The 27,849-nt window shown below is 37.1% G+C and overlaps 3 protein-coding genes across 10 annotated transcripts; 2 read left to right on the forward strand and 1 right to left on the reverse strand.

The window, feature by feature from the left end:
- The first annotated feature begins 2,525 nt into the window (after positions 1–2,525).
- LOC122309878 lies at positions 2,526–4,159 on the forward strand. Its single transcript, XM_043123663.1, has 3 exons — positions 2,526–3,492; positions 3,608–3,812; positions 3,895–4,159. The coding sequence occupies exons 1-3, from the start codon at positions 2,526–2,528 to the stop codon at positions 4,157–4,159; spliced, it is 1,437 nt and encodes a 478-aa protein (XP_042979597.1).
- A 6,984-nt stretch (positions 4,160–11,143) lies between these two features.
- On the reverse strand, positions 11,144–13,120 carry LOC122309937. The gene is made up of 2 exons (XM_043123779.1): positions 13,054–13,120; positions 11,144–11,976 (listed from the first exon to the last, which is right to left on the reverse strand). Exons 1-2 carry the CDS (start codon positions 13,118–13,120, stop codon positions 11,144–11,146), a joined length of 900 nt encoding a protein of 299 aa, XP_042979713.1.
- An 863-nt stretch (positions 13,121–13,983) lies between these two features.
- LOC122311586 (calcium-transporting ATPase, endoplasmic reticulum-type) lies at positions 13,984–21,091 on the forward strand. 8 transcript variants are annotated; one of them, XM_043126197.1, is made up of 9 exons: positions 13,984–14,117; positions 14,231–14,511; positions 15,188–16,732; positions 16,828–16,949; positions 17,741–18,019; positions 18,116–18,499; positions 18,809–18,918; positions 18,993–19,221; positions 20,277–21,091. In XM_043126197.1, the coding sequence occupies exons 3-9, from the start codon at positions 15,265–15,267 to the stop codon at positions 20,838–20,840; spliced, it is 3,156 nt and encodes a 1,051-aa protein (XP_042982131.1). In that variant the 5' UTR covers positions 13,984–14,117; positions 14,231–14,511; positions 15,188–15,264; the 3' UTR covers positions 20,841–21,091. The 8 variants fall into 8 exon arrangements, with proteins under 8 accessions (XP_042982131.1, XP_042982145.1, XP_042982123.1 ...); XM_043126211.1 differs by having other exon boundaries at positions 14,231–14,425; XM_043126189.1 differs by having other exon boundaries at positions 14,231–14,398.
- The last annotated feature ends 6,758 nt before the right edge of the window (positions 21,092–27,849 follow it).

A 27,849-nucleotide genomic window follows, 5' to 3' on the forward strand; every position in this document is an offset into this window, starting at 1 on the left:
AGGGAGATAATCATATTCTCTCTCTCTTCCTAATCTTTGTAATACCGGATTTAAATCGAAAGGGGGATTGTAATCATAACGCTGCATTTCCTATAGTGCTATTTGAATCAAATCTTAAGGCTTAAATTCTTCTTCAAAGTTTTTATTACTTTTAGAATCTAGAATTTATATCCTAGAAGCATCAGGAAGGAGCCACTCTTTATCTATGTGCAGCACAGTTTGCTTTCTATCTCTGTGCAACATCGTTTGGATCCAACCTTGTTTGCATTCATTAGTTATTTTTAAGAGACAACCAACCATCCACATGCATCCCTACCCCATGTCCTTGCTCTAATCAGTGATTGGACTAGTCAAGCTCCCGTAACGTAGTATTACACAATAGCCAATAACTTTCCATTTGATCATTGAGATATGTGCAAATCAGACTAACTCAGACCAGTGTTTTTGGTACCGTACCGTACCAGCCGATACGGCCGGAATATGCCGTACCGGCCATGAAACCGGTACAGAAAAATGTATATTTCGTACCGGTAAAAATACCGGGTGTACCGGCTGGTACAGGACTGTTTCGGCCGGTATGAAGAATTTCGGCCGAAATATAGATTCCGTCCGGTACAGATTAATTTCTTATAGTCTTGGCATTTTTGTAATTTAATTAGAAGTTCAGGGTTATTTATGTCATTTAATCCCATTTACTACTTAGGGTTTTTCAACTTTTTTGTTCTTTTCATCTTTCTTTGCCGCCGCACTCCAGATTCCCAACTTTTTGACATTTGGTTGAATTGGTTCTTTTCTTCTTTCTTTGGTCGCGCCCACCTGCGTCTGGTTAGTATAATACTGAAGTCATTTTCAATTTCATCATCTTAATCTTTTATTCTCTTCTTTGATCTCGTTGCTGTGTGCTCTTCTTTTTTTTTTTTCCTCTTCCTGGCCTACGCAGTACGCACTTCTTTAGTGGGAATTTCTGGTTTTCACTTGTTTTGGTTGGTCATTTGGAATTTTGAATTCCTGAAGAAAAACGATGAACTGATGAAGATGTGGCATGTCAAAAATCAGGATTCCAACATCACCTTTTGATCTTTCGTGATTAAATTTAAGGTATTTCATCTTTCAACTTTTTGAATTTTTTTTTATTTAAATCTGCATAAGAAATTAAAAAAAAATTAACATTTAATGGTTTAGTAATTAGCATCAACCATATTTGATTCTCTACTCCCACGGAACATTTTTTTTCTTTTTTCTCAATTTATTTTATATATATAGGCAGTATATGTATATGCTGTATATACTATATTCGCCTAACATTTTTTTAGTGAATCTATCTTACATTGAAAGAAATGTCATATATATATATATATATATATTTGATAGAAATGCCATAAAATATCTTTATGGTGCAGGACAGAGACTTAAAGTCTTAAACACTATGTAACAACTAACAATTTATTTGCATGAAATGTATCTTTCGCATATTAATTGGAGGCTAGGAGTATATGCTACACGATGATGATAAATCATGTCCTATCTTTTTAGACTTGTAAATAAAGTGATCTCTTGCCAGCTCTTTAGGAATGTAGAGAACTGTAGAGAATTCAATAAATTTATTGTTAATTTTAATTGTATAATGATCATTCATGTGATATAAGTTTATTAAGTATTGAACACTTGAATTTAAATAAGTGTTGAATTATGAATTATTATATAGGAGTATAAAAATGTCTAGTTGTCAATCAACCGGTGCTGCATCTTCAACACTTACTCCTGTAAGATCAGAAGATCTAGCATGGGCCCATGCACGTGCAGTGCCAGGGGCAAGAAATAATACTGAATGTTTATATTGTAATAAAGTAATTAGAGGTGACGGGATCACTCGATTGAAGTATCATCTAGCTGGGATTCCAGGCAATGTAGAAGCATGTAAAAAGGTATCTGAAGATGTAAAATGGCAAATGAAGGAGTTGCTTGATTAAATGAAAAAAAACAGAGAAAAGAAAAGAAAAATAAGTTCAGAGATTGGAGGCGATATAGATTTAATATCTGATGATATTGATGATAGTAATAGCATGGAGGGACAATCTCAGCTTTCAAAAGGTAAGGGGAAGTCAAGAGAATCTGGAACTGGAAAGTCAGTGGGGGGATTAAGTAGATTTTTTGTGCCAAGAACAACTCCTGGGGCCCAACCTTCGATTAAGAGTTCTATGTGTTCGAATGAGATGCTTATACAAGCAAAAATGGCTGTAGCACGCTGGTGGTATGATTCTAATCTGCCTTTCAATGTGGCTCAATCCAAGTTTTATCAACCAGCTATCGATGCCATGACTGCCATTGGGCCAGGATTCAAGGGCCCTTCTTTATATGAGTTGAGGGGAAATTTGTTAAAGATGGCTGTGAATGAGGTTCAAAATTATTTGCAACAAATTAAGAAGGTTTGGACTGAGACCGGTTGTACACTAATGGCAGATGGTTGGACAAATTAGAAGCAACAATTAATAATCAACTTTCTAGTTTATTGTCCGAAAGGTACAATGTTCTTGAAGTCTGTTGATACATCTGGCCTTAGAAAAGATGCTGAAACATTGTTTAAGATCTTTGATGAGATTGTTCAAGAAATTGGAGTTGAGAATCTTGTGCAGTTCATTACTGACAATGATGCAAGTTATAAAGCTGTAGGAAAAAAGTTACAGCAGAAGTATGGCTCTTTCTACTCGTCCCCTTGTGCAGCTCATTGCATAGACTTGATGTTGGAAAATTTTTGTGATCCAAGATATATTCCCATTATTGATGATACTATAAAAAAGGCAAAAAAGATAACAAAGTTCATATATAACCATGGTTGGGTTTTGGCATTGATGAGACAAGATTTCACCAAAGGTCATGATTTGTGTCGTCCTGCAGTTACAAGGTTTGCGACAAATTTTTTAAGTATCCAATGTTTGCTCTTATTTAAGAAAGAATTGAGACAAATGTTTACGTGTGATAAATGGATGGGGTCAAGTCATTCTAAGAGCAACATAGGGAAGGAGATAGCTGGGATTGTTTTAGAAGATAAAGAGTTTTGGGCTCAGTGTCAATTTATTGTTAAAATTAGTGAGCCTTTGGTTCGTGTTCTACGACTTGTTGACGGGGATGAGAAGCCGGCAATGGGATACTTGTATGATGCAATGGAAAGAGTCAAAGAGAACATAAAAGCAAGATACAATAACAAAGTCAGTGTATTCAGTCCATTCACCAGGATCATTGATTCTAGATGGGATAAGCAGCTTCACAGTCCATTACATGCGGCGGGTTATGTTCTTAACCCTGGAATTTTCTATAGCCCCAGCTTTAAAAATAAAAATGATGTTGTAAAAGGCTTCAATAGTTGTGTTATGAAGATGGAACTCGATCCTGATGATCAAGACAAGATCATTGAAGAACTTGACTTGTATAGGACTTCAGTAGGTGAGTTTGGACATTCTTTAGCAATCCGCCAGCGTGATAAGCTTAATCCAAGTATTATCATTTATCAATATCATTTGTTAAATAGTGTGACTTTGTACTTTAAATTTTATCTCATTTTATTTTACTTGCATTTAATTAATAATTTATAATTGTATTACTGTTATAGTTGCATGGTGGTCCCAATTTGGTTGTGAGGTTCCAACTTTTCAAAAGTTTGCTGTTCGAATACTAAGTCAATGTTGTAGTGCAACTAGATGTGAGAGAAACTGGAGCACATTTGATTTTATTCATTCGAAGAAGAGAAATAGATTAGTGCATAAACGTTTGAATGACTTAGTATTTGTTCGTTATAACTTGAAGCTGCGAGAGAGGTAAATTTTTTTTAATACTAATATTTTTCACTTTTGAAAATAAATATAACATTTTCAATTATGTTTGATTTTATTTTGACAGGAGCATAAAAAATGGAAGAGATGCTTTAAATCCAATCAATCTTGAAAACATTGACTTGATGGACGAATGGGTGGGTGAAGAATCTGAGCTTCTTGATGGAGAAGATTTGAATTGGGCAAATATTGAGGAGCCATTAACCTCACTAAATGAGGAAGACGTTGATAATATTGGTATTGATGTTGATGACGGTGGTGACGTTGATGAAAATATCTTGATTAACATGTCGAATCTTGCTCCTTATTGTCTTTTTGATGAGGATGAGTGATTTTATTTTAATGGTTGGATTAAGAACTTATTTAATTTGTATCTTAAAACTTAAGACTTGTATTGAGAAGTATTGAGTTTATGACTTATTTTGTTGTTATTTTGGAATATAGTAAATGTTTATACATATATAATTTATTCAGGTATAAACTATTCCGAAACGGTACACGAAACGGTACCGGTACCGAAACGGTATCGGTGCCGAAATATTATTCCGAAACGGTACATGAAACGGTACCGGTACCGAAATATTTCGTTTCAATGCTTTGACCGGTACGACTTCCGGTACGGTATTCAAAACTTTGACTCAGACTCTAACTTTGTGGAGTTCAAATCCAAATCTTGACTCTGATTCTGACTTGTGTAGGTTCTGATCCAATTTTCTTTGGATTTTTTTTAGCTTTATATTTTGTCCATTTTAAAAAAGATTTTTTATGAGCTTTCAAATCTCAAATTTTTAAAAAAATTAACAACTAAAACCAAATCATTCATTACTAATTCACTTCTATACTAATATCTAACATATTTTTATAATAGACTTATATTATGGTGTCTAATTACCTATTATCATACTATATGATTACATATTATTTTTAATATTTAATTACATGTTATTATACCATAGTATTACATATTATTATATTAGTTTCTAACTTATCTATAACTTATTTCGACACTAGACTTATTAATTATTTTTATACTAGTGTCTAATTTATTTCTATAAAAGACTTATATTATAGTGTCTAATTACATAGTATTATACATTAGTATTACATGTTATTATTCTAATATCTAACTTATTTCTAACTTGATTATATACTAGAATTTCTAGTATCTAATTACATATTATAATACTTTAAAGATAAATACACAATCAAAATAATCAGCCAAAGTCCTTAGAGGAATAAAATCTGAGAGCGAATCTCTGGTTATCCATTTCGCTTGTGTTAAGCAATGAAGATTTACGAGTGCGAGACTAAGTAAGAGATGGGCTCGATCGTATTAAATGCGAGCCAGAGCTCATCTTGACTAAATAAGTGGGAGGCTAAGTGGGAGATAGGCTCGACCGCATTAGGTTTGAGTACAGAGCTCGTCTTCACGAGATAAGCGGGAGGCTAAAAGGGAATAGGCTTGACCGCGCTAACTGAGCGCAAAGCTCATCTTCGCAAGATAAGCAAGAGACTAGCTCGACTGTGTTAGGTTCTAGCACGGAACTAGTCTTTGTGAGATAAGAGGGAGACTAGCTCGATCGCATTAGGTGTGAGCGTGGAGCTTGTCTTTGTAAGATAAGAAGGAGACTAGCTTGACCACGTTAGGTATGAGGGCGGAGCTTATCTTGGAGTGCGAAGGTTGGAAAATCAAGTGACCTGCCAACCTGTTAGGCCCCTGGGGAGCTGGGCGGTCCCTAGAATTTCTCGTTTGTTGACTCATTACCTGAGATAACTCGGGAGAGGCAGTTGTGGCACAAGTGTAAACACTTAGCATTTAATGAAAGAGATGTTGTCTTGGGAGTAATGTCGGACAGCTGAAAAACTAGGCCTGCACTTCACCGTGAGGCAGGCCGGGCCACCATAAGGTTAGACTTACCTCTTAACCCTTAACGGGAAGGTAAGTAAGAGATGTTTTACCATGCTGCAAAAGCCAAATCGATTAGCGTAAATAATCTCCAATCATAGGTGAGAAATTTACAAATCTAAATTGTCTTGTTGGAGTGTGGTGAAGATCTGAGGTGGTAGTTTTGGTGCGATCGTAGGTGTTTAGTGTTCACTAGAGGAGATATTATCTGAGGAGTAATGTCGGGTAGTCAAAAAACTGAACCCACACTTCGTCATGGGAGAGGTCGAGCAGCCTGGAGACTAAACCTGCCTTTTAAGCCCCATAGGGAGGGAGGTAGAGCAACTGAGAAATTGGACCCACACTTCGCTGTGATGGAGGTTGAGGTAAGGTGTTAGACAACCAAGAGGCTAGACTTGCACTCTGCCGTGAGAGTGGTCGAGCTACCTGGAGATTAGACTCGCCTCTTTAGGCCTCACAACTAGGTAAGTCGAGCAGTTTGAAACTGGACATGCACTTGCATGTTGACACCTACAGGGAATGTAAGTTGTCAGACAGCCAAGAGCTACACCCGCACTCCACTTGGTAGAGGCCAAGTAGCCTGGAGACTTAACCAGCCTATTTGAGCCCCAAGGGGGATGTAAGTAGTCAGGTAGCTGAGAAGTTGGACCTGCACTCCGCCTTTTGAGAGAGGTTGAGCTACCTAAGGCCAAACCTGCCTCTTTTTGTCTCATGGGAAGGTAAGTTGAATAGTTTGAGATTGGACTCACATCGACTGTTGACGCCTACAAGGAAAGTAAGTGTCAGGCAAGTTAAAGTTGGACTTGCACCTTGCCGTGAGAGACGCCAGGCTACTTGGGGGGCTAGATCTGTTTGTTGACTCTCATAGGGAGGGTAAGCATGTGAACACTTGTCCGTGTGCATGTGAATGCCAAGCAATTTACTTCAATGGAGACATATTGAGACATATGAGTGTGGTTGTGTAGTCAGCATTTACCGCTACAGGAATCAATTATATTAGTAAAAATAAAATGCATGTAAGTTTTAAGGGAGACAAACCAAAGAATTTTGGTTGCTGGAGTTGATTTTTGATTGACTAAAATTGGGCGAGCATGTTGGGCGATCAAGTTGGTGGATCATTTTGGTCGAGCATGGGCTAGTAAAGCACATTGCATGGGCCATGCAATGTGTGCTAGAGGCTGCTTGTGTGCTTGACTTAGCCATCTCTTAGAAAATTTCCTATCCAACTTCCCTTAGGTGGTATACTGTGGGTGAGTCAAATACTGGGTGGTTCCTAGTTCTCCATCACATATATGGTGCATGGTTCATGCATGGTGCATGTTCCACATGCACATCACATACACAAACACTAATTATGAACTGTCGAGAAGTTGCCTGCCGAGTGAGGTGGCAGACATCGTGCTTACCATGCATGTGGCGGAGGAACTCCCAGAAGCACAGGTCGTGCATGTGATGGTTGTGCTCACACCCTAGGCTACTCATGCTAAGTTAGGCCCCTCCTTGGGGTCGTGATGCTCTATTGCTATGCACCTCCAGGAAGCTGTGCAGGTGGCAACTGACTAGCCGAGGAAGCTGACTGGTCTTTTGCATGTACTCCACATGGTTGGGGAACACCCCACATGGCTAGGACATGCATGGCCGAGTTGAGTCCATTGCTTGTGCTTGTTGTGCATGAATGAGTCAACTCCGTCTCTTGTGTTGGCCATGCATGGCTGAACTAAGTGCTGTGGCGAGTCCGGAATGCATGCTTGGCGAGTCGAGATGCATGTAGTGGCGAGTTGCAGGGTGCTTAGCGTGTCAGGATGCATGCTAGGCTAGTCTAAGGCGTTCTTGGCGAGTCGGGATGCTTGCATGGTTGAGGAGGGTGTGCCTGCCACTGGGTGGTCAGAGACGACTACTAGGTTGGAAGACGATGGTAGAAACCATTGGTTGCCACACAAGGCCCACGACTGTCAACCGTGGGCTTCTCGGGTGCACTTTATGTGCATGAGGTGCATGGTCGTGGGCTACCATGAGGCCGTTATGATGGTAGGGGACCAGCTCTAAGCCGACAAAAGATACTAATAGTCCAAGTGGTGACTGCCAGTAGGGACAAGGAGCTCATGATAGTTTGCTGTGAGCTTGCTGTAAGCACGCTACATGCTCACGTTGTGCAAAGTCGCGACCCACCATTTGCCCACTGTAGTGGTCAGGGACCACAACTTTTCTCTGGAACGGTCCAAGTGGTGACCGATGATGGGAACAGTTCATGGAAGTTTGTTGTGAGCTTGCCGTGACCACCCTACGTGCTCACGTTGTGCAAAGTCCCAGTTCACCGTTTTCGAGCTGCGATGGTCAGGGACACACCGTGTGACCGCCATCGCCATTCCCTTGTCGTGCCATGGTTGGGCTAGGCTGGGCTAGATCTTTTGTGTGAACGGCGAGATGCACCATTCAAGGCCCCATGTGCGGGGGCCGTCATGGCAGAGCCAAAAATCGTCGGCATATTTATCCCCATTAGCGTTGAGGACCACACCGGCAGGTCTATTGGGCTCATGGTAGAACACTGTGAGCCTCTGTGTGCACAGTATGCACAACCAAGGTGGTACGTGCATGGCAACGTTCATACCATACATAACCACCATGTTGCACCAGTGCATTCACACTTTGTCTGTCCCACATGTGCATTCAAAGTATATCTCGCCCTCTCTCTTTTTGTACAGTGCATTAGCATCTGTAGTTTAATTGGCAATAAACTTGACTTTTTGCCTAGGTAAGAAAGGGTTCGCTCACCATTTTTTGTAAAGTGCTCATAAAAATAAAAATTGGAGGGTTGAGAATACTTATCTAGGAAACTTAGATCTGCTCATGCAGAGATTATTTAGTATGCCAGAAAATAGTCCATCTCCCACTTTCGATATAGATGGTAAATCAGATCCCATAGATGACACAAATTTTTAACGCCTTAAATTAGCGCAATGGGCTAGAATGGGAGAAAAATTCATTCACGGACTGTTGTGTCTGTTTAGGCCTCGATCGAAGTCATGTGGAGCCCCTGGTGGTGCTCTGATGCGACTATACGATGTTCATGCATACATCCATGGTAGTGAGTAAGAAATAAATGTAAAGAAAATAAATAGAATGAGACACATAGATTTACGTGGTTCGGCACTGGGCCTACATCATCGAGGGTTTGGAGAGGGAATGGTCTACTATAATATGATTATTTTACAGTCGCTCATGGTCTCTTATCCTCGCTATACAATGGAGATTAAAGCTCTATTTTCTAGTGGAGCACTCGTCTCTGGAGTCCCTCTCATGAGGTTGAAGAAATTAAAGGAGATGTCGAAGTCTCCAACGTTGTCTGATTCCCTCCATTTTATCATTTGTCCATTCTTCCTTTATGTCTCATCACTTTTGTTTTATGTCACATCTCTCATTTTCCCCATGACACCCTATCCTCCCTCAGCTTTTTGTTCCCTCATTCCCACTCTCTTTCCTCCCTCTTGATGAGACCTCCAACCTTGGTCTGGGCCTATATTTTATCCCTTCAAATAGTTAAGTAGATTATTTTATAATAATTAGCTCATACTAGTATATCATTAAATTTAGCTATTTACATTATGTTTATATAACTATACTAGTATATATGATAAATATATAAATAAATGCATATTTTTATAACATATGTACAATATCGAAATTAGATTTGGAGTCGGAAAGCAAAGTCAAAGTTGGATAAGATTGGAGTTGGAGTCAGTTCAATGACATCTCTAACTCCTATTGAAAAGAGGAAAAAAAAAATCTGACTTAAATTTCATTTTATTGTAGTCAAAGCGGAGTCGGAGTGAAGTTAGATTTTGAGTCGAGTTTTTAGATTTTTGTTCAGCTTTAGTTAAGATTCCAATTTAGGAAAATGAGTATATATTATAAGATTAATAAGATTGCCTTCAAGGATTCACACTTTAATATAACAATGATGCAGTATATGCAATAACCAAAATCTTTGGTTTTTACTGTTGTCTGTGTTCTGCTTGCTAGAACGTAAATGAAAAGGAGACCGATGACGGTGATTTAAAGGAGAAGAGGAAAGGGGGATAAGGAGCACGGGCGTGAAGGAGAAGAAGAAAGGGGGAGAAAGAGACGAGAGAAATGGGGGAGAAGGAGATACTTGTGTGTTTAAATAGGAGAATAAAAATGACAGTCTGTATTTTTTTTAACTTAGATTGAGGTATATGGGATATGCAGCTTCCATTTATAATTTTTGTCATCAATTTCTGAATGCTTGTCACTTCTGTGGATGTTGAGTTTTACTATTCATCATTCTACATATCATACTACATACCATACTTATTTTTAATTTTTTAATTTTTTTTAGTTTTATTTTTTTTAAATTAATTGAATTTTTCTACTCATCATCAATATGTCACACATTTAATAAGGAAAAAAATTAAAAATTAAAAAAATTATATAAAATATGTAATGTAAGAATGATAAATAGAATTTCTGATAAATATTTTGTAATTACACGCAATTCATGTGTATATTTTCGTGACATAAGTTTCATAACAATGTGACATAAGTTTCGTAACGATCCTGTCAGATCAACTTTTCACCTACCCATACACCAATCATGAATGCTATTCGCGTTCAAAATAGTTGGTGAGATTCTTTTTCATCTCCAATAAGTGTTTTCACTACGTTCAAGTTCTTTTTTCCAACTTTTTTTTGTCTTAAAAATACAGAAGTTAAAACACTTTATTCAATAACTTTTTCCACTTCTCATCCCACAAATATTTACACTTATTGAATTAAAATAAAATTTAAAGTAAAATAACATTTTTAAAAAATATTAACAAGTAGCCACCATAGAGCCACCATCATGGGAGCTCGAGCTCCCATAGTGGTGGCTTGCCTAAACCATTCGCACCCGATTTTGTAATTGACATTTGTAAATAGTTGAAAAATAGTATGTGTTCAAATGTTTTATTGGATCTTTTTAAAGTAAACAATACATAATTTAGATAAGTTGGATTGTCGTACTCGAAATTAGATTTGAATTTTTTTAAAGTTCTTATTCAAACTCTAAGACTTAAAATAATAATAATAATAAAAAAAAAAGACATGAATTCCACGCCATTTTTAATTCAAAAAGCATAGTCCATTCCGTAATGATGAAGGTCATTTTCTCTGTTGAAGTTAGGAATATTAATGTGGCATCAATAAGAAAAGCAAAGCTGGACCGCCATTTTACCTTCTTTAGCTATACTCTCTGTTTTAGTTAAAGCTATTGTCCACAAAAGAAACTACCAAAAAGAAATATATAGGCCCCACTCCTTTGACATAACCAATGATAACAATCCCTAATATGCCGGCATGCTGTTTTTTTTTTTTTTTTTTTTTTTTGGAAAAAAGATAAATATCATTAAACTCAAAAAGGAATACATTCTTTGTCACTCAAAACAAAAGACATAATCTCACTTGGCCCCTCTTCCATCCAGACTGCTTCAGAAATTAGAAACTTGGCATATTTAGCAGCAGCATGAGCAACATGATTTGCCTCTCTCTTTACAAACCTCACCCTCCAGGTAGTCTGCCTTGCTAGTAGAAACTGAATGTCTTCAATCAACTGTCCCTTCCACGAGCAGTCTACATGTTGTCCATTGATACTATCAATCACCTGCTTAGCATCACCCTCAAAAATAACATTTGATATCCTCAGATCATGGCATAATTCCATGACCCGAATGAGAGCATAACACTCTGCATGAAAAACAGAAGGAACATGTGCCCTTGGAGCAGAAAGCATAATCTCTGCTTCTCCCCTAGAATCTCTCAACACTCCTCCAATTCCCATAGTGTTGTTATTTTTATCAAATGCTGCATCAAAGTTGAACTTATAGCAGTTTGCCCCAGCTGGTTCCCATAATACTCGGACCCTCTCTTGATTCTGCATTCCTGTGTCAGCAACTTGCTGTTTCTGCAACAATCCCACCTGTTTGAATACTTCAAGCTCATCTGTAGCATTTTTGTAAATAATAGATGGACTTTGGAATTTGTTATCAAAGACCCACCTATTCCTTCTTTTCCATAACTGATACAACACTACAGCTATCTGATCCAATTGCTCAGCCTCTAACCTTGTGGACAAATCCCTCCATAGGACAGAGAAGTCCTCATAGGCTATGTGCCATTTCCTCACAGGACTGGTTGCTTCACCCCAAACATCTGTTGCAGCAGGACAAGACCAAAGGAACCGGCATGCTGTTTTAGATTTAGGTAAAACAAATAAATAACATTATACATTTTTTTAGGATAATGTTAAATATAATTTTAGATGATATCAATTTCATGCATTTTTTTTAAAGTAAAGTCTATAATTAAAAAAATATAATTTTTTTTTATGTAGATTTTAGATTTAACTATTTTTTAAAATAAAAAATATATAAGACTTACCTATTTTAAAACTATATATAACATTTATCAGTTCATCATAGTTTTTACTTTTTTATAAAAAGATTGCTTATTATAAGTACACGAGCATTTGTCGCATTACAAAAGCTAAATAATAAGACGGACTGTCCCCTCCAACTCCTCAATCTTATAAACTTTTTTCCCAAGTGTCATTAAAGAAAACAATATACAGCTAATAAAGTCAAAACTATATATTATACATTTATCTTAAAGTTGAGCTGCAAGCATTTGTTCCAGAATCAAACTATATATTATACAATAATGTGGAATTTGAAAAGTCATAAACTCGAGCTGCAACCATATGATGTTATTAAATGATTTTTGTTATATAAATTTTTTTATTTATAATATGAAATTAAGTGATAAATGGTAAATATCACTTCAACTATATTTCAGAAATATTTAATAATTACTTATTCAATGATATTGAAACGTTTTAAATAATAAGATTTATAAATAGATGATATATGTATGACTTAATTGGGAAGAGTCCTCTTTCTTTTTCTTTTTCTAAGAACACCATAAAAGCCAAAAGTGAATTGGATCACATACTTGTAGTACAAGTTCAAATTACTCAAAATTTGAAGATATTTGATGAACTTCTATTATTTTCTTCATAAATTCTTCTTAGGGCCAGTTTGGATTTTAAATTCTTCTCAATTTATCTCATTTAATCATTATAATTTTTTCAAATTTTAATATAAAATATAATAAACAATTCAACTTTTTCAAATCTTAAAATAATAATAATATTAAAAAATAATATTCTAACAATATTTTATTTAACTTTCAACTTTCAACTTTTATATTAATCCAACTCAACTCAATATCCAAACGGAACTTTAGATTCTTTTCTTCCTCTTTTGCCTGTCAAATGAGAACATCTGGCGAGCACAATGGCATATTTTGGCCTTCCACTAAGCCGCAAGGTCATCAAAATATTATAAAATTATAATTTATTCCAAAAGTTTAAACCACTTTAAAAAGTTAGATTTAATTATTTATATTATATTTTTAATACTCTCATTCACGTGTGAGTCAGATTCCTCTTTAATGAGTGATCCCAACACATAGAATATTTAATTTAACAAGATAAAGTGTAGAGTAGGGTTTGAATTTAGAATCTTTCTATGATATTATGGAAAGGACAATGTTAGGGTCCACACCAAATTTACATTCTAAATATGTACAGTAGTGCAAATGTTTTTTTCCCCTTTTCTTTTAAGCATTTTTTAAACATCTTTAATCATTAAAAAAAAATATAAATTCACTAATAGTGACTTTCTTAATTTTAAAAAAAATAAAAACATAAAAAAATTAAAATATATTTGAGAGCTACTAGCATTTTTCTATATAAAATCATCACTTATTTTAAAATTTTAAATTAATAAAAAATTATATATTTAATTATTTGTATTATAATTCAAATCAAATCGCTGGAGGGCGGATAGTTGTTTTACATTTCATTGACCCTACTTGTTTTTTGTTGGGTACAAGGACATGGCTGTACTTGGCTTTGGTTTGCATTTGTTATTATTATTTTTGTTTTATTGTCTTTGTGGTTTAAAATATAAATAAGAAAATCATAAACTTATAACTCTATTTTAAATGGAGTATAGTTAAGAAAAATCAAAATTATTTTAAAAAATATTTTTACAACAATTTTTTTAAAATAATTTATAATAAAATTATCATTTTATCAAAATACTGCTTAAAACATGTTTGTAAAAATAACTTCATGTGCGTAAGGCAGTCATGTTTCTATCATTAGTCCGAACAACGGATATCCTTATATGTAAACTAAATAATCATTATCATGCGGCTGCAAGTCGGCAACATGAATTATGTCTCTCCTTTTCTTTTCTTTTTGACAATAACATGAATTATGTCTTAAACGTCTGCAACATACCCACGATCTGCAGTTTTGAAAGGTATTTAACAAGCGAAGGACAAAGAAATGAACACACTAGAATGCTTTTTGAATATAATTTTCTCGTGGGTTAAAGCAGTTTTTTTTTTTTTTTTGAAATTGTTTTGGGGGCAGGTAGTTCTTTTTGAATTCAATAACTGTTTCTAAGAGGAGTTGAAAGCGAAGTCCAAAAAGATTCCAAATTCCAAACCCACTGAACTGGCCAGAGAAAAAGGAGAGCCGAAGAAGAAGATTAGAACAGGACTGGTACAACCATTCATATTCTCGTGTGTGTTCAACAAGGTTTTCAGTTCTCTCTCTCATCCAGAGGTCTTAGAGAATTTTTCTTTGGGCCTTGCTTTCTCTCCAAGCTGTCAACTTCGCTTTTTTCTTTTTTTACTCTCTTATTGTTCAAGGTTCATTTCTTTTCCTTGTTTTGCACTCTGGGTTTGGTGAATCGCACAGGTCATTGGAGTGTGTCTTTGGTGCTGTAATTTCAATGCGTTTCTGAATCTGATATTGGGCTTCATCTATCATCGTTGTTAAGGCTAATGTGTAGTTTAGTGGGAAATTTTCTTGCTGGCCAGTTTTGTCTTGTGTTGTTTTGTTTTATTTTGGTTTTTTCACGGGGCCGCTCTTCAGGACTCTTTTGTTCTCCCTTTATCTTTGAATTTAGGGCCACTCCTTACTGTGGATTCTTGTATTCTGGTTTGTTGTCTCTGGTATAAAGAAGTTTAAACTCTTGCAATTTTAATTGTTATAGCCTGTAATTGTCGCTGGTTTTCCCGTTATTAATCTGTAAAGGGTGCTTTCGGAGGTTTGGGGGGCAGGGGATGCCTTTTTTTCCCTTATTGTTGGCCGCTGGAGACGAGGAAAAAAAAAAAGTGGATGCTAGTTTTTTAATTTGTTTCGGACGATACTTTTCCATGGAGAATTTCTTTTGTTGTAACGTTGTTTGATGGCATTATAATTTAAGAGCCGTATGTTGTTCTGTTTTTTTTTTTTTTCTTTCCTTCTAAGTTTCTTCATAAACTTTGAATGTGTATGATTCATGCTTTGCTGACATTTTTTCGTGTTTGAACTGTTGTTTAGGAATTTGATATGACTTCAAGACAATTTTGATCAGGATATCCATTTCCAGTGAATTTGAACTCCAAATAGAACCATCAATGGGCGAAAAACCATTCCCTGCATGGTCATGGTCTGTGGAGCAGTGTTTGAAAGAGTTTAATGTGAAATTAGATAAGGGTTTGAGCACTTATGAGGCTGAGAAGCGGCGTGAGAGGCATGGTTGGAATGAGCTAGCCAAAGAGAAGGGGAAGCCGTTATGGCGACTTGTGTTAGAACAATTTGATGACATGCTTGTAAAGATACTACTAGTTGCAGCCTGTATATCATTTATTCTAGCTTACATGCATGGGGGTGAATTTGGACAGTCTGGATTTGAAGCCTATGTGGAGCCGTTTGTGATTGTCTTGATTCTAGTCCTCAATGCAATTGTTGGAGTGTGGCAAGAGACTAATGCTGAGAAGGCACTTGAGGCCCTCAAAGAGATGCAATGTGAATCTGGAAAGGTTTTAAGGGATGGGTACTTTGTGCCCGAATTGCCTGCTAGAGAACTTGTCCCAGGGGATATTGTGGAATTAAGGGTTGGAGACAAAGTCCCTGCTGACATGAGAGTTGCGGCTTTGAAGACCACTACTTTTAGGGTTGAGCAGAGTTCATTAACTGGAGAAGCTGTGCCTGTTTTGAAAGGCACTGATCCTATATTTCTGGATGACTGTGAGTTGCAAGCTAAAGAAAATATGGTCTTTGCAGGCACAACAGTTGTCAATGGGAGCTGTCTCTGTATTGTTGTTAGTACAGGGATGAACACTGAAATTGGGAAGATACAGAAGCAAATACATGAGGCTTCTCAGGAAGAGAGTGACACCCCTTTGAAGAAGAAGCTGGATGAATTTGGGAGCAGGCTTACTACAGCAATTGGGCTTGTTTGCCTCATTGTGTGGGTGATAAACTATAAAAACTTCTTCTCATGGGATATTGTGGATGGATCGCCGGCAAATATTCGATTTTCCTTTGAGAAGTGTACGTACTATTTTAAGATTGCTGTTGCCCTTGCAGTTGCTGCCATCCCAGAAGGCCTTCCTGCTGTTATTACAACTTGTTTAGCTCTTGGTACGAGGAAAATGGCACAAAAGAATGCAATTGTGCGGAAACTTCCAAGTGTAGAAACCTTAGGATGTACGACTGTAATTTGTTCAGATAAAACTGGGACCTTGACGACAAATCAGATGTCTGTGACAGAATTCTTCACTTTGGGAGGGAAAACCACTGCATCTCGAATCTTTCGTGTTGATGGCACTACCTATGATCCAAAGGATGGGGGGATTGTTGACTGGACTTGCTACAATATGGATGCCAATTTGCAAGCCATGGCAGAAATATGTGCTGTTTGCAATGATGCTGGGATCTACTTTGATGGCCGTCTCTATAGAGCTACAGGTTTGCCCACCGAGGCAGCGCTTAAGGTTTTGGTTGAAAAGATGGGAGTTCCAGATGCCAAGGTGAGGAGCAAAATTCGTGAAGCACAACTTGCTGCAAACTATTTGATTGACAGCAGCATTGTGAAATTAGGTAAGCAGAAAAAATAAATTTTTGTTTGTAAGAATGATATAAATGATATGATTACTACTAAATTTTTGATGTCTATTCACTTTTGCTTACAACAGGCTGTTGTGAGTGGTGGATGAAAAGATCAAAACGGGTTGCCACGTTGGAATTCGATCGCATTCGCAAATCAATGAGTGTTATTGTCCGGGAGCCAACTGGGCATAACAGACTTCTTGTTAAGGTGATTGTTTTATTTATTTATCTTCTTCTTCTTCTTCTTTTTAATCTTCACCTAAGAACTATCTCCACATTTTTATCAAATGGATAATGGCTAATATAGGCAGTGTTTAAATTGCTATTTACAACTTTGTTTTGACTCCTCCTTTTGCTGTTGATAAAATGAGAAGAAGATAAGTGATATCTCCAATATTTTCCTTCGAGTCAAATTATTATTTGGAAGGTTGATTTCAGTCAAGAATTGTCCTATTGATCTTGGATCCAAAATCGACTTGAAAATGTAGGTAGTTCGGTGAATTATATTGATTGCACAAACAATAGAAATTTGTAACAACTAATTAGCTTTAGCATAGATAGTGCTATTTAGTATTTTCTCTTGCACGTGTAACATTGCTAAATTGACTGTAGAGAGCAATGTCTGCCGTCACCTTGCAAAGTTGGCACTGTCTCTCAGTGACGCCTGTTTGAATTCTTACTGACTTGAATCGAGTTTAAACAGAGTTCAATTGTGGAATCTTTAAACAATACAGTGATGTTGTCCCCTAATATTTATTATGGTGCTTTATTTAAAAAATTAGGAGTTTGGGTTTTTTTTTTTTTGTAAGTTTCTTGCACACATAAAATCAAGTATTGTCAACCCAGCAAAATTACTTTTAGGGAAAGAATTGGAGAAAGTGGAAGTGCAACTTTAGAAAACTAGTTTGATCATAATTTTTTCTTCCAGTGTAATCTTTGAATACATGAGTGTTCTATATATGCTCCTTCAGACGGCATTTATTTAGTCTGAAATTGCAGGGTGCTGTTGAGAGTTTGTTGGAGCGTACTTCACAAGTTCAACTTGCTGATGGATCCCTTGTTCCAGTGGATGAACCTTGTAGGCAACTGTTGCTTTTGAAACTTCAGGAGATGAGTTCAAAGGGATTGCGATGCTTGGGTTTGGCATACAAGGATGACTTGGGAGAGTTTTCTGACTACCATGCGGAGAGTCATCCTTCCCACAAGAAGTTGCTTGATCCTGCTTGCTACTCCTCAATTGAAAGTGACTTGGTTTTCGTCGGGGTCATTGGTCTAAGAGTGAGTATCTGTCATTGCTTGTGCTATTCACTTAAATCAACAAATTGTTATATTTGTATCATTCAACTAGAAGCATTTAATAACTGAGTCGAACAGGACCCTCCTCGTGATGAAGTTCATAAAGCAATTGAAGATTGTAGAGGAGCTGGGATTAAGGTTATGGTGATAACGGGAGATAATAAGTGCACGGCTGAGGCCATTTGTCGGGAAATCAATTTGTTTTCTAAAAGTGAGGATATTAGAGGGAGAAGTTTAACAGGCAAAGAGTTTATGGCTCTCTCATCTTCACAACAAATTGAAATATTGTCAAAACCTGGAGGGAAGGTTTTCTCACGGGCTGAGCCTAGGCATAAGCAAGAAATTGTAAGGATGCTGAAGGAGATGGGGGAGATTGTTGCAATGACTGGAGATGGTGTAAATGATGCACCTGCACTTAAACTTGCTGACATTGGGATCGCAATGGGAATTACTGGAACTGAGGTAACATAATGAACTCATCCTTAGGGCTTTTTTGAAATTCCTTTTCTGTTGTGGGTTACCTCTCTCTCCCTCCCTTGCTCACGTCCTGCTGCGGGGAGGGGCCACCAAGCCATTTGCGTGTAGCCTAAAGGTTTATTTACCATCCAAGGTTTAGCTGCCGTTAGATTTTCTTTGAACTGAGATGATCCTGTCCTTTAATCATGATAGATACGTTGATTTTCTCTTCAACTTTGGCCTTGTAATATGGATATAAATATTCTTTTAGAATTATGGTCATATGTTAATAATCTTCCATGCTTAACATTACAGGTTGCAAAAGAAGCTTCAGATATGGTTTTGGCTGATGATAATTTTAGTACCATTGTTTCAGCTGTTGCAGAGGGTCGCTCAATTTATAATAACATGAAAGCCTTTATCAGGTACATCTTTTAGTTTGTCACCTTTTCCCTTTTTAATGATGCAGGGAAGCCATTTTAATTTCATCAATTCACAGGTACATGATATCATCAAATGTTGGAGAGGTAATATCCATATTCTTGACAGCTGCATTAGGAATACCAGAATGTATGATACCTGTGCAGCTCCTGTGGGTGAATTTGGTTACTGATGGCCCTCCTGCAACTGCTCTTGGTTTCAACCCTGCTGATGTTGATATAATGCGGAAACCACCCCGCAGAAGTGATGATGCTTTAATAAATTCTTGGGTTCTTCTCCGTTATTTGGTTAGTATTGATTTCTATTCACTTCATTTCACTTCCAACTTCTGTATGGCTGAAGTTATGCTAGTCCTAGCTTGTATGCAATTTTCTGTTATCTAAACAAAGTAGAATTGTCCAAACCACATGGTTGAATATAAGTCAGTGCTTTCAGATTCCATGAAATTTAGGGAAATGATCCCATTTTGTTACCAAGTTATTGTGTTTCCACGCACTGACAACTAATGGAAAATATTGATGGCCTTTTCACTGGTGTAATAGCCTAGTGAGTCTTTTGTCCCCTTATAGCTGGATGATGCCAATAAAGAGTTAGAATCCAATAAAGGTACTTTCTATGTAATAATTAATGCTAATAAGTTATAGTTCCATAAAATATTTCCATCTACCATGTGCTGTCAATGGGAGTCGGGGTTGGTTAGGTGGTAGTGGAGAGGGTGATTGCAATAGCGGTTGAACTGGGTTATATGACATTGCAATTGGAATCACAGTGGTACAAATATAATTCAGTTACAGTTCTATTTTAGAAAATGGAAATTTTGGGTTATTAGACAGCCAAAAATGTACATGCAGAATTGTATTTCATGCATCAAACTCACAAGTATAAAATAGTTATGTACAGACACAGACACAGTCACATTCACCTTGGAAGTCATTTTAATATTGTTCCAAATGGTGCAATATAGGCAAGTATAATTTTCGTACTTTTAAAGTAGCACATTATCTGGGAAGGGTTCCCTGTCCTGTGCGGTGTTTTTCACTGTGGCTGCTCTCTCTCTCTTTCCTGTACATACGTTTTAAAACATCCTGAATTTTCAGGTCATTGAGTGTAATGAAATTTTGAAGAGAGAAAATCATGTCAATGTGAAGCTTTAAAACAAGTGAAAACAAAGAAAATGATCTCCCAGATAGCATATATGGAAGAGAAGTGCGTTTCAGGAGATAACTTTCTGTCATTTACTTCATGACAACCACCAAAACTGAGAAGTTCACTCTACATCTCAATTAACCAATGTTTCTTGTTAATAGTCTAAATTAACTAACATATGCATCCCAAATGGCAGATAATTGGTTCATATGTGGGCATTGCAACTGTTGGCATCTTCATCTTGTGGTACACTCAACCATCTTTTATGGGTATCGATCTTGTCAGCGATGGGCACACACTCGTTGAATTATCTCAGCTTCGCAATTGGGGAGAGTGCCCGACATGGTCAAATTTCACTGCAAGTCCATTCATGGTTTCTGGTGGCCGCATGATCTCTTTTAGGGACCCTTGTGACTATTTTTCCATCGGCAAAGTGAAGGCAATGACACTATCACTTTCTGTCCTTGTGTCGATTGAGATGTTCAATTCCTTGAATGCCGTTTCGGAAGACAACAGCTTGATCAAAATGCCACCTTGGAGGAACCCTTGGCTTTTGGTTGCCATGTCAGTGTCCTTTGGACTTCATTGCCTCATACTCTATGTTCCGTTACTGGCAGACGTGTTTGGTATTGTACCATTGAGTATGAAGGAGTGGATTTTGGTCATCTTGATTTCAGCACCTGTGATTCTTCTTGAAGAGGTTCTTAAATTATTAGGGAGGAACCAAAGATGGATAGGGGCCAAGGAAAAGGCAGAATGATAAAAGTTTCGGATCCATGATTGGTGTGAAAGTAACTTCATTCAGGATAACATTGATTGAAGTAGTAACCATTCAGTGGGATGTCTTAGTTATAATTCTTTCATAAATATATTTATGTTCAAAGGTGTAGTAGTTGATATTGAGAAGGGCACACCAGTCAGGTTTGTTCATTAACATTAGGGGTATAAAAGTTAATGACAGAGAAATTTAAAGGGTTTGCATCCTTTCTTATATCCAGAGGTTTTTACCCACTTCCCTGCAGTTACAAAACAGTATCCTTGAGGCTCTAGTTCTCTAATAAGAAATATTTTCATTCTCAATTTATGCCACTTCAACTATGACGATAGAATGATTGTATAGAGGGCAGGACAGTTTCTATTTCGTGCCGCCTCATTTGCTAACATGTGGGCTGCACCGTTTACCTCTCGCTTCACATGTTCTGCCTTCCATTCTATCCCTCTTAGTAAATCTTTTGCTTCATCTATTCATGTGCTCATATCTGAACCAAATGGAAGCAACACTTTGCAAAGCTTGGACTACTTACCTTGAGTCTCTCCTTCAATGATTCAATCTCAATTTCCCGAAGGCCCAAGTCCATGCTCTATCGTCTTGCAACCAATGCCGAACGCCCCTAATACTCTTCATGAAAAATTCTACTGATCATATTCATTCTCGTTCTTATTTTTATTTTTATTTTTTGAGTAAGTGTATAATATAGGGATGATGAATAAAAGAACTTATTTTTCATCTGTCGGTCTTATTAAAATGATGTGTTGGAAACGTCAAAAAGTATGTTTGCAAATAGATTTTTTTACTAAAAAAAATGTTAGGTTTACAAAGAGATATCAAAGTGAACTTTACAAATTGAGCATATAGTATATTAGATCTATTTTACACTAAAAAAAAACTTTACAATTCAGTGTACAACAAAAAGTCATATCGGTTTGCAAACTTCCTTTTTATGTGATCTTTCTATAAATCAAACAATTCTTCTTCTTTTTTTTTTTTTTCATTCTTTTTTGGTTCTTGTCGAGTGCCATGCCCCAATTAACTTTTACGGTACCCCATCAATGCAGGTTATCAATTTGATTACAAGTCCTCTAACCAGACGCCATGTAAACAATATTTACATAAACCAATGGAAGGCTTGACACGCGCTATTTTTCATTGTCTTTCACCCTCTCTCAATAGCACTTCTTTCCACAGATTTCCTAACGAGTCTTGGGCTTCCACTTTGTTTTTCTAGAAATCTAAGAAAATAACTTGGTCGTCCTGCCTTTTTTCTTTTTTTTTTTGGCATTAGACATAAGCCTTGGAGACATCAAACTTCTGGTGGTTAAATCCATTGATCTAGTCAAGTTGTTTCCATCAAACTATTTGTAAGGGCTCTGCTAAGATACCAACACAAGATCCAGAATTTCACACACAGGAAAAGAACAAGAATAAGAATGAAATCAAGAAATGAAATAAAGGAAACCAAGAATCCACTTTATGGATTATTGAAATAAGATTTTCGAGAAACCTTAAACCTCCATATACTTCCAAGAATGAACCTGAAGCAACTGAACAAATGAATCAGAGTTCACTTCGGTATTTATACAAACAAATGAAAAAGAAACATAAAACGATGCCGTGAAGCCTCCATTACATTTCTTACTTTCTCAACAAAACTCACCTCTTCATTTAAGGATCAAACACCACATTCCACTGCTCCAGTTGGTTAATTCTGTTAACTTCCAATACGCACCATTTCACTAAAGTACTACGCACCGTTTTGCCTTCTCTTTAATTCCTTAACTTCACCTCTTCACCCACACTAACCCAACTACACAACTTCAATCATTCTCAACTTCTTCTCATCCTTACTCCTTACAATCTCTACTCCTTTAAAGACCTTGTCCACAAGGCCCTAACACATTCCATTCTCAAAAGACCTTGCTACCAATGTTTTGAATACCGTTTCGGTAGACGTTTCGATTGAGATATTGAAATGAGATATTTCGGTAATGGTACAGTTTTAGAATAGTTGATATATGAATAAATAATATATATAATATAAATTCTATTCCAAAATAATAGTCTATATATGAATAAATTATATATAAATACATACATACATATATATATATTATAAATAGTCTGATTTGAATTGGAGGTTAAAAAATAAGCTTGCAGTTTGAAGAAATGAAAAAAAGAAAGAAAAAAGTAAAGGCCGAAATATTGGCCAGTACGGGGCCAAAATGGCCGAAATTCTGATCGGTACAAAACTATATCCTTCTCTGCACCAGCTAAGCCATGGAAACGAAATATTTCGGCCGTATTGGCCAGTACGGTATAAAATTCAAAACTTTGCTTGCCACCAAGGTGTGTGTAAAGGTTTTGTAGCTTCCATAATAACTCCCAAGAACTATCCACAAGTGGTGCCCCTTACCACTTAACTAGTATTTCTGTTGCAGCCTAGTTTCCCACCTTCTTCAATCTTCTCTTCAGTAATACCTCAAGCTCAGGTTGAAGTCTTCCTCGTGTATCCACTGGGGGTAACCCTGGCAGTGGAAAAATACATTGACCCAACTTCTTCTTTAGGCATGAGACATTGAAAGCAGGATGTGCTCTTAAGATGTTGTCAAATTGAGCTTATAGGCCATTGATCCAATCCTTTCAATCACCTGGAATGGACCATAAAATCTTGGAGACAACTTCAAACAATTTCGCATAGCAATTGTTTTCTACCTATAAGGCTGAAGCCTTAAGAAAATCCAATCTCCCACCTCAAAAACCCTATCAGTTTTCTTTTTATTAGCAAAGAACTTCATCCTTTTCCGAGCCCTCTATAAGTTCTCGTTTAACAAGGACAACAACTCCTCTTTAGACTTCAATTGCTAATCCATAGCTGTGTTAGCAGTTGTTCCATGTACATATGAAAGCAGCTTAGGAGGCATATACCCATAAAGAGTTTCAAAAGGAGACATGCCAATAGATGTATGGCGAGTGTTGTAACACTACTCATCCATGGTTATCCAAGAACTACACTCCTCCGATTTATCATAGTGTAGCACTTCAAATAACCTTCCACACACTTGTTGAAAACTTCAGTTTGCCCAACTGACTGTGGGTGTTATGTAGAAATAGAATGAAGAGAGGTACCTTGTAACTTAAACAATTCCTTCTAGAATAAGCTTGTGAAAATAGGGTCCCTGTCTGAAACAACTGTCTTGGGCATCCCATGTAACTTGAAAACTTATGAAAATAATACTTAAGCCACAATGCTTGTGGCGAAGGGATTGGACAAAGGGAGAAAATGAGCAAACTTGGTTAGTCTGTCAATAACAGAAAATATTGTAGAAAAACCATTAGATGAAGGCAACCCTTCAACAAAATTCATGGAGATATCCAACCATGGAGAGTGAGGGATTGATAAGAGGTTGTAAAAGCCCTGCTGGATACAAGTTTTCATGCTTGCTGGTTTGACAGGTCACACATTCTTTAACAAGCCTTCTAATGTCACTTCTCATGCCTTCCCAAAAGAAATCCATCTTGGCCCGTTGCATTGTTTTCTTGTACCCCACATGCCCAGCCTGTGGGTTGTTGTGAATATGTTGAAAGACCTTAGCTTGAAAAGAAGAATTAGCAACCAATAATAGTTTGCCTTTCCTCAACAATAGACCTTGTTAGATACTGTAATGTTTAGGGCCTTCCAAGCCTTGTAGAAGCTTAGAAATAATTTCATTGACAGTAGGAGAAAACTGATAACTACTATTCAATTCTTCAATCCATATTGGGGTAGGAAAAGTAATTAAGGCTAGGATAGCAGACTCCTCCCCAGCCTTCCTCGAGAGTCCATCTGCCACTAAATTTTCTTTGCCCTTTTTGTAGTCAATGGTGAAGTCATAGCCTATTAACTTGGATAGCCACTTGCTGAGATTCTATTCCAATCCTTTGCTCGAAGAGATACTTCAAGGCTTGCTAATCTGTTTTAATCTTGAAGGCTTGGCCTAGCAAATAGGGTCTGCACTTACTGACAGTAGATACAAGAGTTAAAAGCTATTTCTCATATGTGGACAATAAGAAAGCCTTACCCTTCAAGGCCTTGCTGTAGAAGGCAATTGGTTGGACTTCTTGCATAAGGATAGCCCCTGAGCCTATACCAGAAGCATCACACTCTATGGTAAACCTTGGAAAAATCAGGTAAGCTCAAGACAGAAGGTTCAATAACTGTCTTCTTTAACTTCATAAAAGCCTGAGTAGTAGTGTTGCTCCAAACAAAAGCACTATTCTTTAACAAATCAGACAATAGTGCTGCTATGGTGCCATAACTTTATAATAACTTCCTATAGTACCCAATGAGACCAAGGAAGCCTCTCAGTGCCTTCAAAGACCCAAGAAGTGGCCATTCAAGCATAGCAGTTATTTTTGAAGTATCAGCACTCACACCCTTGGCAGAAATTACATGGCCCAAGTTATTGATCTCCTCCAATCCAAACTTGCATTTAGACCTCTTTGCATACAAAGTATTCTGCCTCAATACCTCCAAGACCACCTACAAGTGTTTCAAATGATCAGATAATGTGGTACTGTAAATGAGGATGTTGTCAAAGAACACCAAGACAACCCTTCTCAAGAAGGGCTTGAATATGTCATTCACCAGCCCATGAAAAGTTGCAGGGGCATTAGTAAGGCCAAACGGCATTACTAAGAACTCATAGTGGCCCTCATGAGTTTTGAATGTTGTTCTCTCAATGTCTCATTCCCTTACCCTAATATGGTGATAACCTGATCGAAGATCCAGCTTTGAAAAAAACTTGGTACCAAACAACTCATCAAATAACTCAAGCAATGACAGGTATGGGAAACTTGTCTTTGATGGTTTCTTGATTCAAGGCACGACAATCTACACACATTCTCCATGAACCATCAGCCTTTTTAACCAATAAGACAGGTGAAGAAAAAGGGCTTGGGCTAGGCCTCACCACACCTAATTTTAACAAATCCTTCACTATATTCTCTATTTCTATCTTTTAGTAGTATGGATATCAATTTGGGTCTGATTGATATTGGCCCAATGTTCTCCTTTAAAGGAATTTGATGGTCAAAACTCCTTTTAGGAGGTAATCCTACTGGCTCAGCAAAAATGTCAGCAAACTCCTCAACGACTTTAGTAACTTCATCAACCCCACGGTGTAATGTCTGTTGAGAATCATGTGCCACTAACTGTAGGAACCATCCCTGTTGATTCACTAGGGAATATTTCAAGCACCCTTCCCCATTTTTAACATTCAATTCTACATCCTTCAACCCTTGTAGAACCACATCTGATTGCCCCAACCTGAGACTCGGCCATAGTGGAGTAATCCCAATTAATGGGTCCCGAAGTCCTCAACCACTAAACTGCCAGAACTACATCACATCCTCCCAATCTCAATACATGGAAAGGAATTCTAAATTTAGATCCTTGGATCTTAAAAGTCTCCTCACATCTTGCTTGACTCAAAACAGTATCACCATTGGCAACGCTAACTTGCCTGATAGCCCCCTTTTCCACTCTCAACTTAGTTGCGACTAATGGATCTAAGAAGATATGAGTACTCTAAAGTCCACTAGAATCTCTACTGAAGACTCTCCAATTCTTCCCAGCAGCTTCACAGAGTTGTTGTTAATGCATCCAGACAATGCATGAATGGATATTTCCATACTTTCCTCTTCACTCTCAACCTTCTCTCCCACTGCATTCTTATCCTCATTTCCCTCTTGTACTATAGAATCTTCATAGAATTTTTCCTCCCCATGCAGCATATACACCTTAGGTTTCTTACACAAATTCCACTTTTCATAACAGTGGTATCACAACTCTTTCCTTCTCCTCTCATCCATTTGAGTATAAAAAACTTTCTTGACTAGAGGAACTGGTTTATGAAATCTGTTCACTTTTGATACTAAATCAAACTGAATTTTATCATAAGTATTTTCCACACTCTTTACTTACTTCTTGGTAGCCAACACATACTCCTCTTGAATTTTTACTAATCCAAAGGTTGCATTGAGATTATTGGGATTGAGCATTCGGACTAGCAACCGAATCTCATCCCTCAAACCACTCAAGAAACAACTCAATTTATGCCTTTCTGACAAGCCCTTAAGCCTACTAGATAAAGCTTCGAATTGAGCCTTATAGCTAGTAACAGAAGCGGTTTGTTTGAGGCATGTCAAGGCCTCTATAGGGTCATTATAGAATGTGGGGCCAAATTTGACTTGCAAAGCCTTGATTAATGTATCCCACCCATTAAAGGCTCCACCATATAAGGTATCTTGGTACCAAACCAAGGCCTCACCCTTCATATGATATACTGACATTAAAAGCCTTTGATTCAAAGGAGTTTGATGAAAAAAAAAAAATTGAGTGGCTTTAAAAACCCAACCCGCAGGATCATTTCCATTAAAGTGTAGAAAATCAAGCCTCACCCCATGAGGCAAAACTGATCTTTCTTTAGGAACCCACTACCGTTACCATGAATAATATCAAGAGGAGGTACAACTTGTCTACTTCAACCAAAGACTTAAGCATATTAGAAACTTGTTCTAACCTATCTACAATATTGTGAATTGCATCATAATGGTCATCCAATTGTTGTTGAACAGCTTTCTATTGCTTCTGCAACCCATCCAACTGTGATTTCAGAGCTCTAGGCATTCCTTCTACCATGAGAGGATCGGCCTCTCTAATATCAGTTGTAAGATATCTGCTCAAATACCAACACAAGATCCATAATTCCACATGAAATCAAGAAATGAAAAAAAGGAAACCAAGAATCCACTTTATTGATTCTTGAAAGAAGGTTTTCGAGAAACCTTAAACCTCCATATACTTCCAAGAATTAACATTAAGTAATTGAACAAATGAATCAGAGTTCACTATGGTATTTATACAAACAAATAAAAAAGAAACATAAAATGACACCGTAAAGCCTCCATTGCATTTCTTCATTTCTCAGCAAAACACATTGCTTCAAGTAAG

This window comes from Carya illinoinensis, chromosome 1 (assembly GCF_018687715.1).
Source record: "Carya illinoinensis cultivar Pawnee chromosome 1, C.illinoinensisPawnee_v1, whole genome shotgun sequence".
In the NCBI taxonomy this organism is placed as follows: Eukaryota; Viridiplantae; Streptophyta; class Magnoliopsida; order Fagales; family Juglandaceae; genus Carya; species Carya illinoinensis.